The sequence below is a fragment of the Zingiber officinale genome, chromosome 2B, assembly GCF_018446385.1.
Source record: "Zingiber officinale cultivar Zhangliang chromosome 2B, Zo_v1.1, whole genome shotgun sequence".
In the NCBI taxonomy this organism is placed as follows: Eukaryota; Viridiplantae; Streptophyta; class Magnoliopsida; order Zingiberales; family Zingiberaceae; genus Zingiber; species Zingiber officinale.
This window is the reverse complement of record NC_055989.1, coordinates 112305349-112317284: the sequence shown is the minus strand read 5'-3', so window position 1 is coordinate 112317284 and position 11936 is coordinate 112305349. Positions and strand designations below refer to the sequence as shown.

Below are 11936 nucleotides of genomic sequence, written 5' to 3'. Positions count from 1 at the left end.
TGCACCTAAATTTATTTTTCGATTTGAATTTTTTTTATGTTTAATACTATAACCTAAACCCTAAACTCTAAAGATAAAATCATGTGCATTCATCTATAGACAACACGTGAGCACCTTTATTATTTTTTTTAATCTTATTCACCCTCTATTCTTTAAATTAAATTTTAAGCCCCTAAGGTAGTGCAGACGATGGGTGCATGACATCTTTGACGTAATGACCCAAGGTCGATTCTCAGAAACTAATGACCTGATGTTTATCCCACCATGCACCTAACATATATGTATCTATATTTATCTCACTCTATATCCATAAGATCAACACTAGAAGACACGTTAATGTAACATATCTATATTTTTTTAATTAATTTTTTTTAAAAATAAAACTTCTCTAATGCCCTCATCCAACTTTTTTTTCTCAATTTTTAAAATTATCATTTATAATTTTATTTTTTTTTATAAGAGGAATATAATTTTACTTTATGAAATGTTCCATTATCATCCTAACTACACGTACCTAAATTTCTGAAATACTCACGCACTATTTTTTAATTATTAAATTATTTTCTGAAATACCTTTTGTTGCGTTGAGATGAAAAATCCAATTATAAAAATTAATTTTTTAAAATTTGAATGCCACTATTAAATCTTGATTATTTACGTATTTGGAAGCATATTTTCAATGCCGAATCTACTCTCCAATATTTTTTCTTTGGTATTCTCTCGTACTTAATTTGATAATTCATTTGAGCATATTTTTATTTATGTCTTAGTCAATTATACTAATGATTAATAATCATTCATGATTTATCTTTTTTAATATTAGTCAATTGACAAGACAATGCTGATGAACAAATATCCACTACACATTAATTTACAGTCCAAGTCATAGTCAAATTCATTATCACATGAGTGATTTATAAAATTAAGATAAAATTGAGAAAAATATTCTTCTTATAATAGTCAATTATAATTTTATGATTTACCTCTCATTTATATTCATCGGATCAATCATAATAATCAATTATAATTTTATGATTTACCTCTCATTTATATTCATCGGATCAATCCCATGAACCGGATCAATCTCATGGAACCGGTGAAATAACGAATTTCACCTTTTTACAACCACTGCACGTTAATTTACTCTAATATGTTTTTTTTTCCAACTACAATTTTGATAAATTCTTAAATAATTTATTGAATCCTCACTGAGCAACCGACTTCATCAAACCTACTTAAATAAGCTCTAATAAATTATAAGGTGTTTGGTTAAACTTATTAAAAATAATTTATAAGTTCGTATAATTTATAAATTGTTTTAGAAATTTATAAATTGTTAGATCTTATTTTAAAAATAAATTGTTAAAGTGTTTAAGTTAACTTATTACAATCAACTTAAAGATATTGATGTGTTTGGTATTATAAAATCTTTTTATTAATAAAATTACCAAAAAGAGTATAATATTATTAATAGAGGGTTTTGAGATTTTTATTAATAGAGGGTTTTGGGCGAATTTCTGCGTCGGAGGAGAGAAAATTAGAAAGAGGCATTGGCGGAGAAGATGGTTGTATGGAAGAAAAGTCGACGGAGATAAAAAGATATTAAGCTTATAAAAATTTATGGAGGATAAGATGGAGATTTATAAAATTATATAAGGATATTTTAGAGAAACAAATTATTAAAATAAGATTTTTTTTAAAAAAGTAGGATCTTCCATACTTTTTTAAAAACAGCTTATAAACTCCAAAATAACTTATTTTGATAGCTTATAAGCTGTTTGAAAAAAAATTTATCAAACAAATTTGAAGAGCTTATAAGCTCCAAAACAGCTTATAAGTTATTTTAGAGAGTTTATAAACTCAGCCAAATATCCTCTAAGCTAACTTTTAACTAGTTAAAATAATTTATTAATCTAATTATATTCCCGTAAAAATAAATAAGATTGTACTATTCATTTTATTAAAATTACTGAAACTAAATAATCAATAAACCCATTTCACCATACATCTATTGTCTACCACCTTCCTCCGCCCTCTGTCCAACCTATTTGATTGCTCGACCGATGTTGTGGCCAAACAATTAACAGCATCCACATCAGTTTCTCTATTACTATATCTAAAATTTAGGGTAAATGACTCACTTTATTAAATTTAGATAATCACTTTTCACTACACACTACATCAAATACCTTAAAATTTCTATGATCCTTATTTTTTATTATTTTATTTTATTTCTTCTATTTTTTATTATTATATTTATGGAATGAGTGGAAGGAGAGAGATTGAGTGGAAGGAGAGAGAGATTAAAAAAAAATATTATTTTATTTTTAGGGTAGAGGTTTCATTCCCTAAATTTAGAGAATCACTATTCATCAAATCTAAATTTAGGGAATGAATAGGATAACTGATGCAGAGAAATTTTAGTTATCCTATCTAAAATTTAAGGTAAAATCTTTAGATAGGGTAACTGATGTAGATGCTCTAAGTGGGCTGCGAAGGTGGCCCCTTGAACGGTCGTGATCTCGGGAGTAGGTGCTTTAAAGAGTTGGTCACAATTAAAAATCACGATTGTGTGGTTGAGCGACTGCTTGGCGCCTGGTCGTGATTTTACGATGGAATGTTCCTTCGAAAAAGTCTAATAATTAGCCCATAAAATATTATTATCATGATATTTAGAATTAAAAATTTTATATAATCAAAGTAAATATTTTTTTTATATATTAATTATTATTTCAAAAGATTAATAATCATCCGTAATTTATCTTCTCTATGTTGATTGAGAATTTAAAAATACAAATAAAAACTTGTAAAATTTTAAATAATAAATAAACTTGATTGATTGAGAATTTAATAATACAAATAAAATTATTCTAAAATATAAAATAATTTTAAAATTATTTAAAATATAAAAATTTTAAATAATAAATAAACTTAATTGATTGAGAATTTAATAATACCAATAAAACTAAGCTGGTAAAAAAGAAATTATTCGATTAATTCATTTTAGATTGAATTTGACTTGACTCAATTATGTTATTGAATAAATTTGAAAATGATAAAGCTTGACTCAGCTTCGTTTACCGTCCCAGATATTTAGGGTTTACCGTCCCAGATATTTAGAGGAATTTGTGAGGTTAAACTAAATTATAGATTTATTTGCACCGTCGAAATGGAGTAATGAGAATTTTTATTTATTTGCGGATTGTGATGACACGTCAATTCCATACCAATCGGGCACGTGCATGAATTGTCGACAAGGATCCGATCATGATCAACTTTGACTCGAGGAACCTGTGACAACTATACACAATGCAAATAAAATAAAATAGAACAATAAATAAATAAATAAAATACTCCTTGTCTTCATTGTTATTGTTTGTTACTATTTAAAAAATATATGAAAAAATATTTCATTCTATTTTTTATTTCAAAAATATACATAATCAATCTATTAAATAATTTTGATTAAAATTATTTTAATTGTAAGAGTTTTTTTTTAATTAATCGAGATTTTGATCTATGTCAGTTATAATCAGATTAAAATAATTTTTATTAATAGTTCAACAATTTTAATTAAAAATTAATATAATTTTAGTAATATTTATTCAAATCATTCTTATAATATTTATTCAATTTTAATTAAATTGAATAAATTTTAATTAAATTGAATAAATTTTAATTAAATTAGATTTGTTTTATCATGTGTTAATTTTAATTAATATTAAAATATTTTTTTAATAAACTTACTATTTCCTTGTTAATTGCCGTTTTAAATAAGAGTATTTGAAAAATAAGGAATATATATATACACAAATTAGAGGGTGTGGCGCTTTTTTAAATAAATAAAAAAATAAAAAACATCTCATTACATCCTTAATAGAGGTTTTTAATTACTATTAGTGTCATCAAGTATATTTTTTAACATTATCGATCTAAAATATTTATAGAAGTTTTTTTGATCATAGTGCTGTCAATTCTAAGATATGGGACTAAAGAGAACTATATTTTTTTATATCAAACAACCAGAAAAAATTAATAATGAGAAAAATTCATAATAATACGCTGTAGCTGAGTCTCGAACTCTAGATCACTGATTGTTTCGCTTGTGGAATTACTAATAAACTTTGGAATTATTTTTAGTGTAAATAGAAAAAAGGATATTAAAGTAAATGTATTTTAGGCTTCACTAAAGTTAGTTAATAAAGGAGGGAGATTTTTAATAAAATAGTAAGATAACAAGAATATTATGAACAGACTAATTATACCAACTATGATTTTATAGTTACTATAATATGAATGTTAGATGAATATATATTATAGTAATTATAATTTTATAGTAGTAACGCACACAATTAATTTTATAGTCATTTTATAAGAAAAAGATGGGATAAAAATAAATTCTACCAAGTATTTAGATCTTACAATTAAATTAAAATAGATGATATAATCTTATATTTCATTCGCTAAGTAAATTAAGAAGTGCCCATAGTGACAAAATCTTTAGATTTGCATTCTATTGGAAGAAAAAATATCCCAGTATATATCATACTTGAAATTCAAAATGTATTCTATTGGAAGAAAAAATATCCCAGTATATATCATACTTGAAATTCAAAATGTATTCTATTGGAAGAAAAAATATCCCAGTATATATCATACTTGAAATTCAAAATTTAGATGACTAATTAATCAGGAAGTATTTGACTGCTGTATCAAAGCTCGGAGGTAGGATGGAACGTCTAATAATCAAGTAATACAACTCTTTAAATTAATTAATTTTAGAAATAATATATATAGTTCTATAAAAAAATTTCATTAATCATTAAATAAATATAAATATTCAACATTTTTTTAAAAAATATATGGAATAGTCATATCAATGCTCCTTAAAATTGATCCTACGGATATATATAAAAAAAAAGTAAATATAGATAAACAGCTTAAACCACATGATTGAAATGTTAATCCAAGATATTGACATCCTAAGAATTAAATTTTAAATCTCTCGATTATAAAATCATGTGTTTCTAATGGTGCTATGCCACAAGGACACACAAGGACAGATGATCAACATTATTAAAATCCGTTTTCTATGAGAGAGGAAAATTTCGACCTTAAAATACATCAACTATTATATATACTAGTGTGATCGTGTACACGCGTTGCGTGTGTAATATCAATAGTGACGCTAGAGAATTATTTTAATTTAATATTATATTTATCTTTGTAAAAAAACTAAGAAAAATATATTTTTTAACATCGTCGGCCTAAAATATTTATAAAAACTTCTTTGATCATAGTGTTGTCAATTCTAAGATATGAGACTAAAAAAAATTATATTTTTTTATATAAAATAACCAGAGAAAATTAATGATAAGAAAAATTCATAACAATACGTTGTAGCTGAGTTTCAAACTCTAGATCACTGATTATTTCGCTTGTGGAATTACTAATAAATCTTGAAATTATTTTTAATGTAAATAGAAAAAAGATATTAACGTAAATATATTTTAAGTTTTATCAAAATTAATTAGTAAAGGGGAGAAATTTTTAATAAAATAGTAAGATATTTATTATACAGATAAAATTCATACTATTTCATTTATAGCAACTCTTAGTCCAAAGGTAAATAAGAGATTGTGGTCCAAGGATCCGGCTGCGAATTCAGATGAGGTTCATATTTTAATTATTACATACTTGTTTGAGGGCGGGATGGAACGTCTTTGTAGCCTGGTATGGACAAAAGTTGTGGTAACGCGTCGCGTCGTCATCCAAAAATTAGCGTTTCATTAAGGCGTCGCTTCAGCTGCACGACTTTCCTTTACGGCTTTACCCTTCGAAACTCGAATCCTCCAAAGAAAAGAATAACGCGGCCAAAATATCTCCTTTGTTTTTCTTTTTGGCCTTTTCCGCCAAGCAAACGCACTTTTCCCACACTTGCGAACGGAAGCCTCCGCCGTCGTCCACCACCTGACTCTCGTATCCTGTGAGCTCAGCCGCCGCTCGCGCCTTCTTCCTCCTCTCACGTGCCGTCGCCATCGTCAGTCTGCATCTTTCTCTGTTTCCAGTCATCTTCTGGAAATATATATTTATTTATATGTGCAAAGACTTGCGTTTTCCTCGCGTTCCATTTGCTTTCTCCGCACGCTCCGTGTTGTCTCCTCTTCCTTCCTCCCCCTTCGTCGCGATCTCGAGGCGTGAACGAAGATGGAGAAGTACGAGGTTGTGAAGGATCTCGGCGCCGGTAACTTTGGCGTCGCTCGGTTGATGAGGAACAAGGATACCAACGAGTTCGTCGCAATGAAGTACATCCCCAGAGGCCAAAAGGTGGGATTTTTTTTTTTTTTTTTGTTTCCGCTTCGTTTTAGTTTGGCCCCCCTTTTTTTTTATCGATTTCTCGTCGTCATCCTCGAGATTGTCGTTTCTGGGTCGCGCAGATCAATGAGAACGTTGCTAGGGAGATCATCAATCACCGGTCTCTGTGTCACCCCAACATCATTCGGTTCAAAGAGGTGCGGTTTGGGCGCGCGGCGCAAGCCAAAATCCCTAATTTATTTTGGAACCCTAGCTAGAAGACGCCGTGTGTTTGAGAGCGTTTGTTTGGCATTGCAGGTGCTGCTGACGCCGACGCACCTGGCGATCGTGATGGAGTACGCCGCCGGTGGAGAGCTCTTCGAGCGCATCTGCCTCGCGGGAAGGTTCAGCGAAGACGAGGTGGGTTACCTTTCCCTGTCATTCCCTCCTTCCTATCCCTGTTTTGGCAAAATCTGCTGCTTTCTTCCACAACGTCAGCATCACTCGCTGTCTGATTGACTTGTGGCATCGGCAGGCGAGATTTTTCTTTCAGCAGCTCATCTGCGGCGTGAGCTACTGCCATGTCATGGTAAAACTATTGCATCTTCATCGGAAAAACGTAATCTTTCTGAAAAAAAAAAAAATCGCTAACGAAATCGATGCCGACCTCAGCAAATTTGCCACCGGGATCTCAAACTGGAGAACACCTTGCTCGACGGCAATCCTGCCCCGCGATTGAAGATCTGCGACTTCGGCTACTCCAAGGTGACTCTTTCCATCCATCTCTCTCTCTTTTCCACCAATCAAGTCAAAGTCAAAACTATTCCGTGATAGAATTCCCTTCCTTTCACCTGCCATTTGCTTCGCGACGACAGTCGTCGGTGCTCCACTCCCGCCCCAAGTCGACGGTGGGCACGCCAGCATACATCGCCCCTGAAGTCCTCTCTCGGCGCGAGTACGACGGCAAGGTTATTTCGGTAACTCATTCAATGCGTTCCATTCTTTCTCCTCTTGCATTGATGTTAACTCAGACAGTCAGACGTAGACTAGCACAGTGCTCCGGATTGATCGATAAGGTCTGGACCACCAATTCAGTGGTTGGTGTGATCGAATTAATATCTATGATTTTGACTTGCATTTATGCATAAATCTAGATGCCATTGTGAATCCATGAGTAATCCCTCCCTATCGTAATCCCTCCCTACGCTGTCAGTTCTTACTTGTTATACACACGTTTTACCTCATGCCTTTTCAGACTTTCCTTTCTTTTATGTGAATTTAACAAAACAAAAAATATGCTTTTGGTGATCTTTCTAAGATTTGTTTCGAGTTCATGTCTCTATCGTCAAAGATTTGTGATTAAATTGAAAGATTATGCACTGTAAACTTCTCTATATGCTCATTGATTAATTGCGAGAGGTGAAAGAGTTCATACTACTTCACTCGTGCCATTTTACCATTGTCAGAATCATTCAAGTTTAGATTCAATTTCTCAGATGGCTGATGTATGGTCGTGCGGAGTAACACTCTATGTGATGCTGGTGGGAGCATATCCATTCGAAGACCTTGAAGATCCGAAGAACTTCAAGAAGACAATGGCGGTAATCTCTACGTGTTTCACAATGGCTAGATGCTCAAACAACAATGGATAAATTTGAAGCTGAGTTTCTGTTTTTGTTTGACCGCAGAGGATAGTTTCTGTGCAATACAAAATACCAGAATATGTGCACATTTCGAAAGATTGTAGGCAACTACTCTCCAGGATACTTGTTGCTGATCCATCAAAGGTAATATACTGATTGATTCTCCAAGTCGATATACAAAGTCTCTAGTCACGAGAGAGTTTGTCTTTGTTCAGAGGATAACGATAAGTGAAATAAGGAAGCTCCCCTGGTTCTTGAAGAACTTGCCTAGGGAGCTAACAGAAGTTGCTCAATCAATGTACTACAAGAGGGATACCACCAACCTTTCCTACTCGCCCCAAAGTGGGGAGGAGATAATGAGCATTGTCGAGGAGGCAAGAAGCATCGTTCCATCGTTGTCGACGGCTTTGTCAGACTTGGGTTTTGCAAAGGAAGATGAGTTGGAGGGTGGCTTACAAATGAAACCGGAGACTAAAGAGGAAGATGAAGAAGATGATGATGATGAGTATGAGAAGAGGGTGAAGGAGGTTCATGCTAGTGGAGAATATATGCAATTGGTAAATTAAAGGGACAAAAAGAGAATGTGGAAGGGGAGAAAAAGAAGACTAATGGTATAATTCTCTTACATTACTTTTTGCTCAATCTGATCTTGTTTGTTGTTGTATTGTATGTTTGTTGCATAACTAAGTGAGAACACTCTGTAATTATTAGTGTCAATAAAAAAGCCTTTTGTTTCATACAAGTTTGGTTGTTGCAAGGGATTTCTATTATTTTTTTATATACAATAGGTAGATGGTCTTTTTCATGATTTATCTAGTTGGTAAATTCGGAGTATAAAGTTTTATGCATTTTTAAAATGCTATGAGACAAGCACAGTAGTGGTAGTCTACTAGTATTTGTCTCTTTGATCCCTCAAAATGATTTTTATAGCTAAATATGATTTTGTTTGTTTTTTAATAAAAGTATGTTTAGTTTTTTAAGATAAGTTTATTTTAAAAAACATTTTAAAGGTTTTTATTAAAAAAATGTTAATTTATGAAGAATAAATTAAGTTATTAATTATAAAAAGATATTGGGATCTCATATATTCATTACAAATATTTTTACCATTCTTATCAATTATAAACTTAGTTTTTTTTTCCAATCAACATCCTAAATTAGCTAATAGTTGGATTCTTATGGGTATTATTATTATTATTAGTCTTCATAAATGCATTCCCTTTACCATTATAACTAGAAACTTTCTTTTCTATTTAACATTTATTATCCATAAATTAATGTATTTTAAAAAAATATCAAATTTCCCTTTCTTTTAATAAATTTTAATCATACGAAAATGAATTAATATTAATATTTAACTTTTCAGTAATCTTTTGGTGAAGAATTGTTTTCTTTCTTTTACTCTACAATTCAATATTCCTTACCATTCTTATGAATAAATTTGGACAGAATTATTCATAAATCTCAAAAGCTAATTTGAATCAAGAAAGCAAAGTTATTATTATTTCATATTAATTAATTAATTAAACACATGAATATTATAATTAGATTTCACTCTCATTATTTTAATAATATTTCCCTATCAAAATGTAAGTTTTAAATATAAAAATAAATAAATAATGATATTTGTAAAAGACACCTTTTTATTTATTATTTTTATCAAAAAGCATGCTCATTTGTCCAAATTACCCCTATCACTTCCCTTATTGTTGGCATAGTGCCTGTCCAAATCCCTCATTCATCCATCCTCTCTTTCGCCTTAACTTGATTGATGCAAAAAGTAATAATGTTCATTCCAAGCATTATTTATCATCAGCCGCATGATAAAATGAAGAGAGATAAATTATATACTAAATGATCTTCCAAGTGGAAAGATTATTTATCACACTCAAATACTTATCTAGTGATGTAAATCTATCACTTAATATCAACTCAGCTACATCTTAACTTCACTCAATAGTAGATCCTCCTCATATAGTGGACACAATGGATACTATAATAAATGGATGGTCATTGTGGCAAAAAGACGAATACGTTCGCCCCAGCACCTTCGTCAATCCGTCCTAAGGTCAACACGGAGGAGGTAAATCATGGGCGGCTACTAGCCTTTGGATAGTGACTAACACATAAGGGAGGTATTTACTTCAGCTTTGACGAGATTCGAACCCTAGACCTCATTGTGATAACACGTCATGCGCTAGCCACTACACTCATCCGAGGGGACTTAATAAATGGATGGTCATGCATTGGTGTGTGGAGGACTTCGGCGACGGAGAGAACAATCATGAGGCAAGGTTACAAAGAGGGGGAAATAACAATAATGTTTGTAGCGAAGGAGGTGTAATCGAGCCGAGTCGAGTCGAACTCTTGAATATTTGAGTTTAGCTCGTTTGTAATCGAACCGAGCTCGAGCTTTATTTAATGAACATATTCATAGTTCACAAGTTTATTCGAACTTTTATCAAGACTAAACGAGCTTAATAAATATAAATTATAAATTTAAATATTCATTAAAAACTAAATTATATATTTAGAGAAAATTATAATATTCTTATTAAAATTTATAATTTTATCCTAATAAATAAATTTAATATACTTATCTATATTTTTCATAAGTAAAGTATACAATCTATAAATTCAATATTAAAGCTATTATTTTTTTCATTTAAAAGTTGATTCATGAATTTAATGAACAGTTTTACGAGCTAACGAGCTGAATATCATGAAGTTTGAACTTGGTTTGTGTATCTTAATAAATCTCATTAAACGAGCTCAAACGAATTTTTATCGAATCGAACTTCGAATAGTTTATGAGTGACTTGATTCATTTATACCTCCTGAAAAGATAATTGTAAGCAATGAGAAAAATGAGGTCACAATCATTATGCAAAACTCATATTCATCATGCTAGGTTGTGTAAGATCACTTTGATGCTACTAGGTGATAACATAATTGTCTTTTTCATATTTCTTTTTATTTTCTAATAGGGTCATTGGTAGCATAGTCGAATAAAGACAACTAAAAATGATATAAAGAAATATAAGGACATCAAATTGTTTTTACTTAGTTTTCAACCTGAGGTTTAGTACATTCAAGATCTACACATTCATGAGTCCTCTATGTATATCTTTTTTTAAAACTTGTATAGAGACAGAGAAATCTTATACAGATTTATAAAATTCGATCACAAATATGAAAAAAAGAATATGTGATATAATAACAACTTCTTTTGAGCATATTTTTCCTTATGTTTTGATCAATTATACTAATGATTAATAGTCATCCATGATTTATCTCTTCTATATTAGTCTAAGGACAAATTGACGGGACAATGGGGATGAGCAAATATCCTTTTCTTGCCACACTACACGTTAATTTACGGCCCAAGGCATAACCGAATCCCAGTAAAGACCAATAAATTATCCTTTCGTGTGATAGTTAGCTTCAATTTCCTGATTTACTCCCTCTCAATGACGTGAGGTAGTTGTAAAGAGTCATCAGAGTGATAGATTTCACCTTTGGTAAAACTACACCTTAATTTACGCCCTCAAGGTATAGTTGAGTTAATTATTACGGGATAAATATTAACAATGAATAAGTAGTCGAAACTCGATAAAATTAGAAAAAATATCCTCCTATAATAATCAATTATAATTTTCTAATTTACCTACTCATTTATATTCATCGGACCAATCTCATGAACCGGTGAAATAATGAATTTCACCTTTTTTACAACTACTGCACGTTAACTTACTCTAATATATTTTTTTCAACCAGAGTGTTGATAAATTCTTAAATAATTTATTGAATCCTCACTCTGAGCAACCGACTTGGTCGAACCTACTTAAATAAGCTCTAATAAATTAAGTTAACTTTTAACTAGGTAAAATAATTTATTAATCTAATTATATTCCCGTAAAAAGAAATAAGATTGTACTATTAATTTTATTAAAATTACTGAAACTGATAATATATTGTCTACCACCTTCCTCCGCCCTC

The 11936-nt window shown here is 30.7% G+C and overlaps 1 protein-coding gene across 3 annotated transcripts; it reads left to right on the top strand.

Annotated features, from left to right (window-relative positions):
* Positions 1-5880: 5880 nt before the first annotated feature.
* Positions 5881-8679, top strand: LOC122046829 (serine/threonine-protein kinase SAPK7-like). 3 transcript variants are annotated; one of them, XM_042607729.1, is made up of 9 exons: positions 5881-6327; positions 6438-6512; positions 6613-6714; positions 6830-6883; positions 6967-7059; positions 7170-7271; positions 7791-7895; positions 7983-8081; positions 8153-8679. In XM_042607729.1, the coding sequence occupies exons 1-9, from the start codon at positions 6208-6210 to the stop codon at positions 8501-8503; spliced, it is 1101 nt and encodes a 366-aa protein (XP_042463663.1). In that variant the 5' UTR covers positions 5881-6207; the 3' UTR covers positions 8504-8679. The 3 variants fall into 3 exon arrangements, with proteins under 3 accessions (XP_042463663.1, XP_042463665.1, XP_042463664.1); XM_042607730.1 differs by having other exon boundaries at positions 5886-6327; positions 7170-7262; XM_042607731.1 differs by lacking the exon at positions 7170-7271 and having other exon boundaries at positions 5884-6327.
* The last annotated feature ends 3257 nt before the right edge of the window (positions 8680-11936 follow it).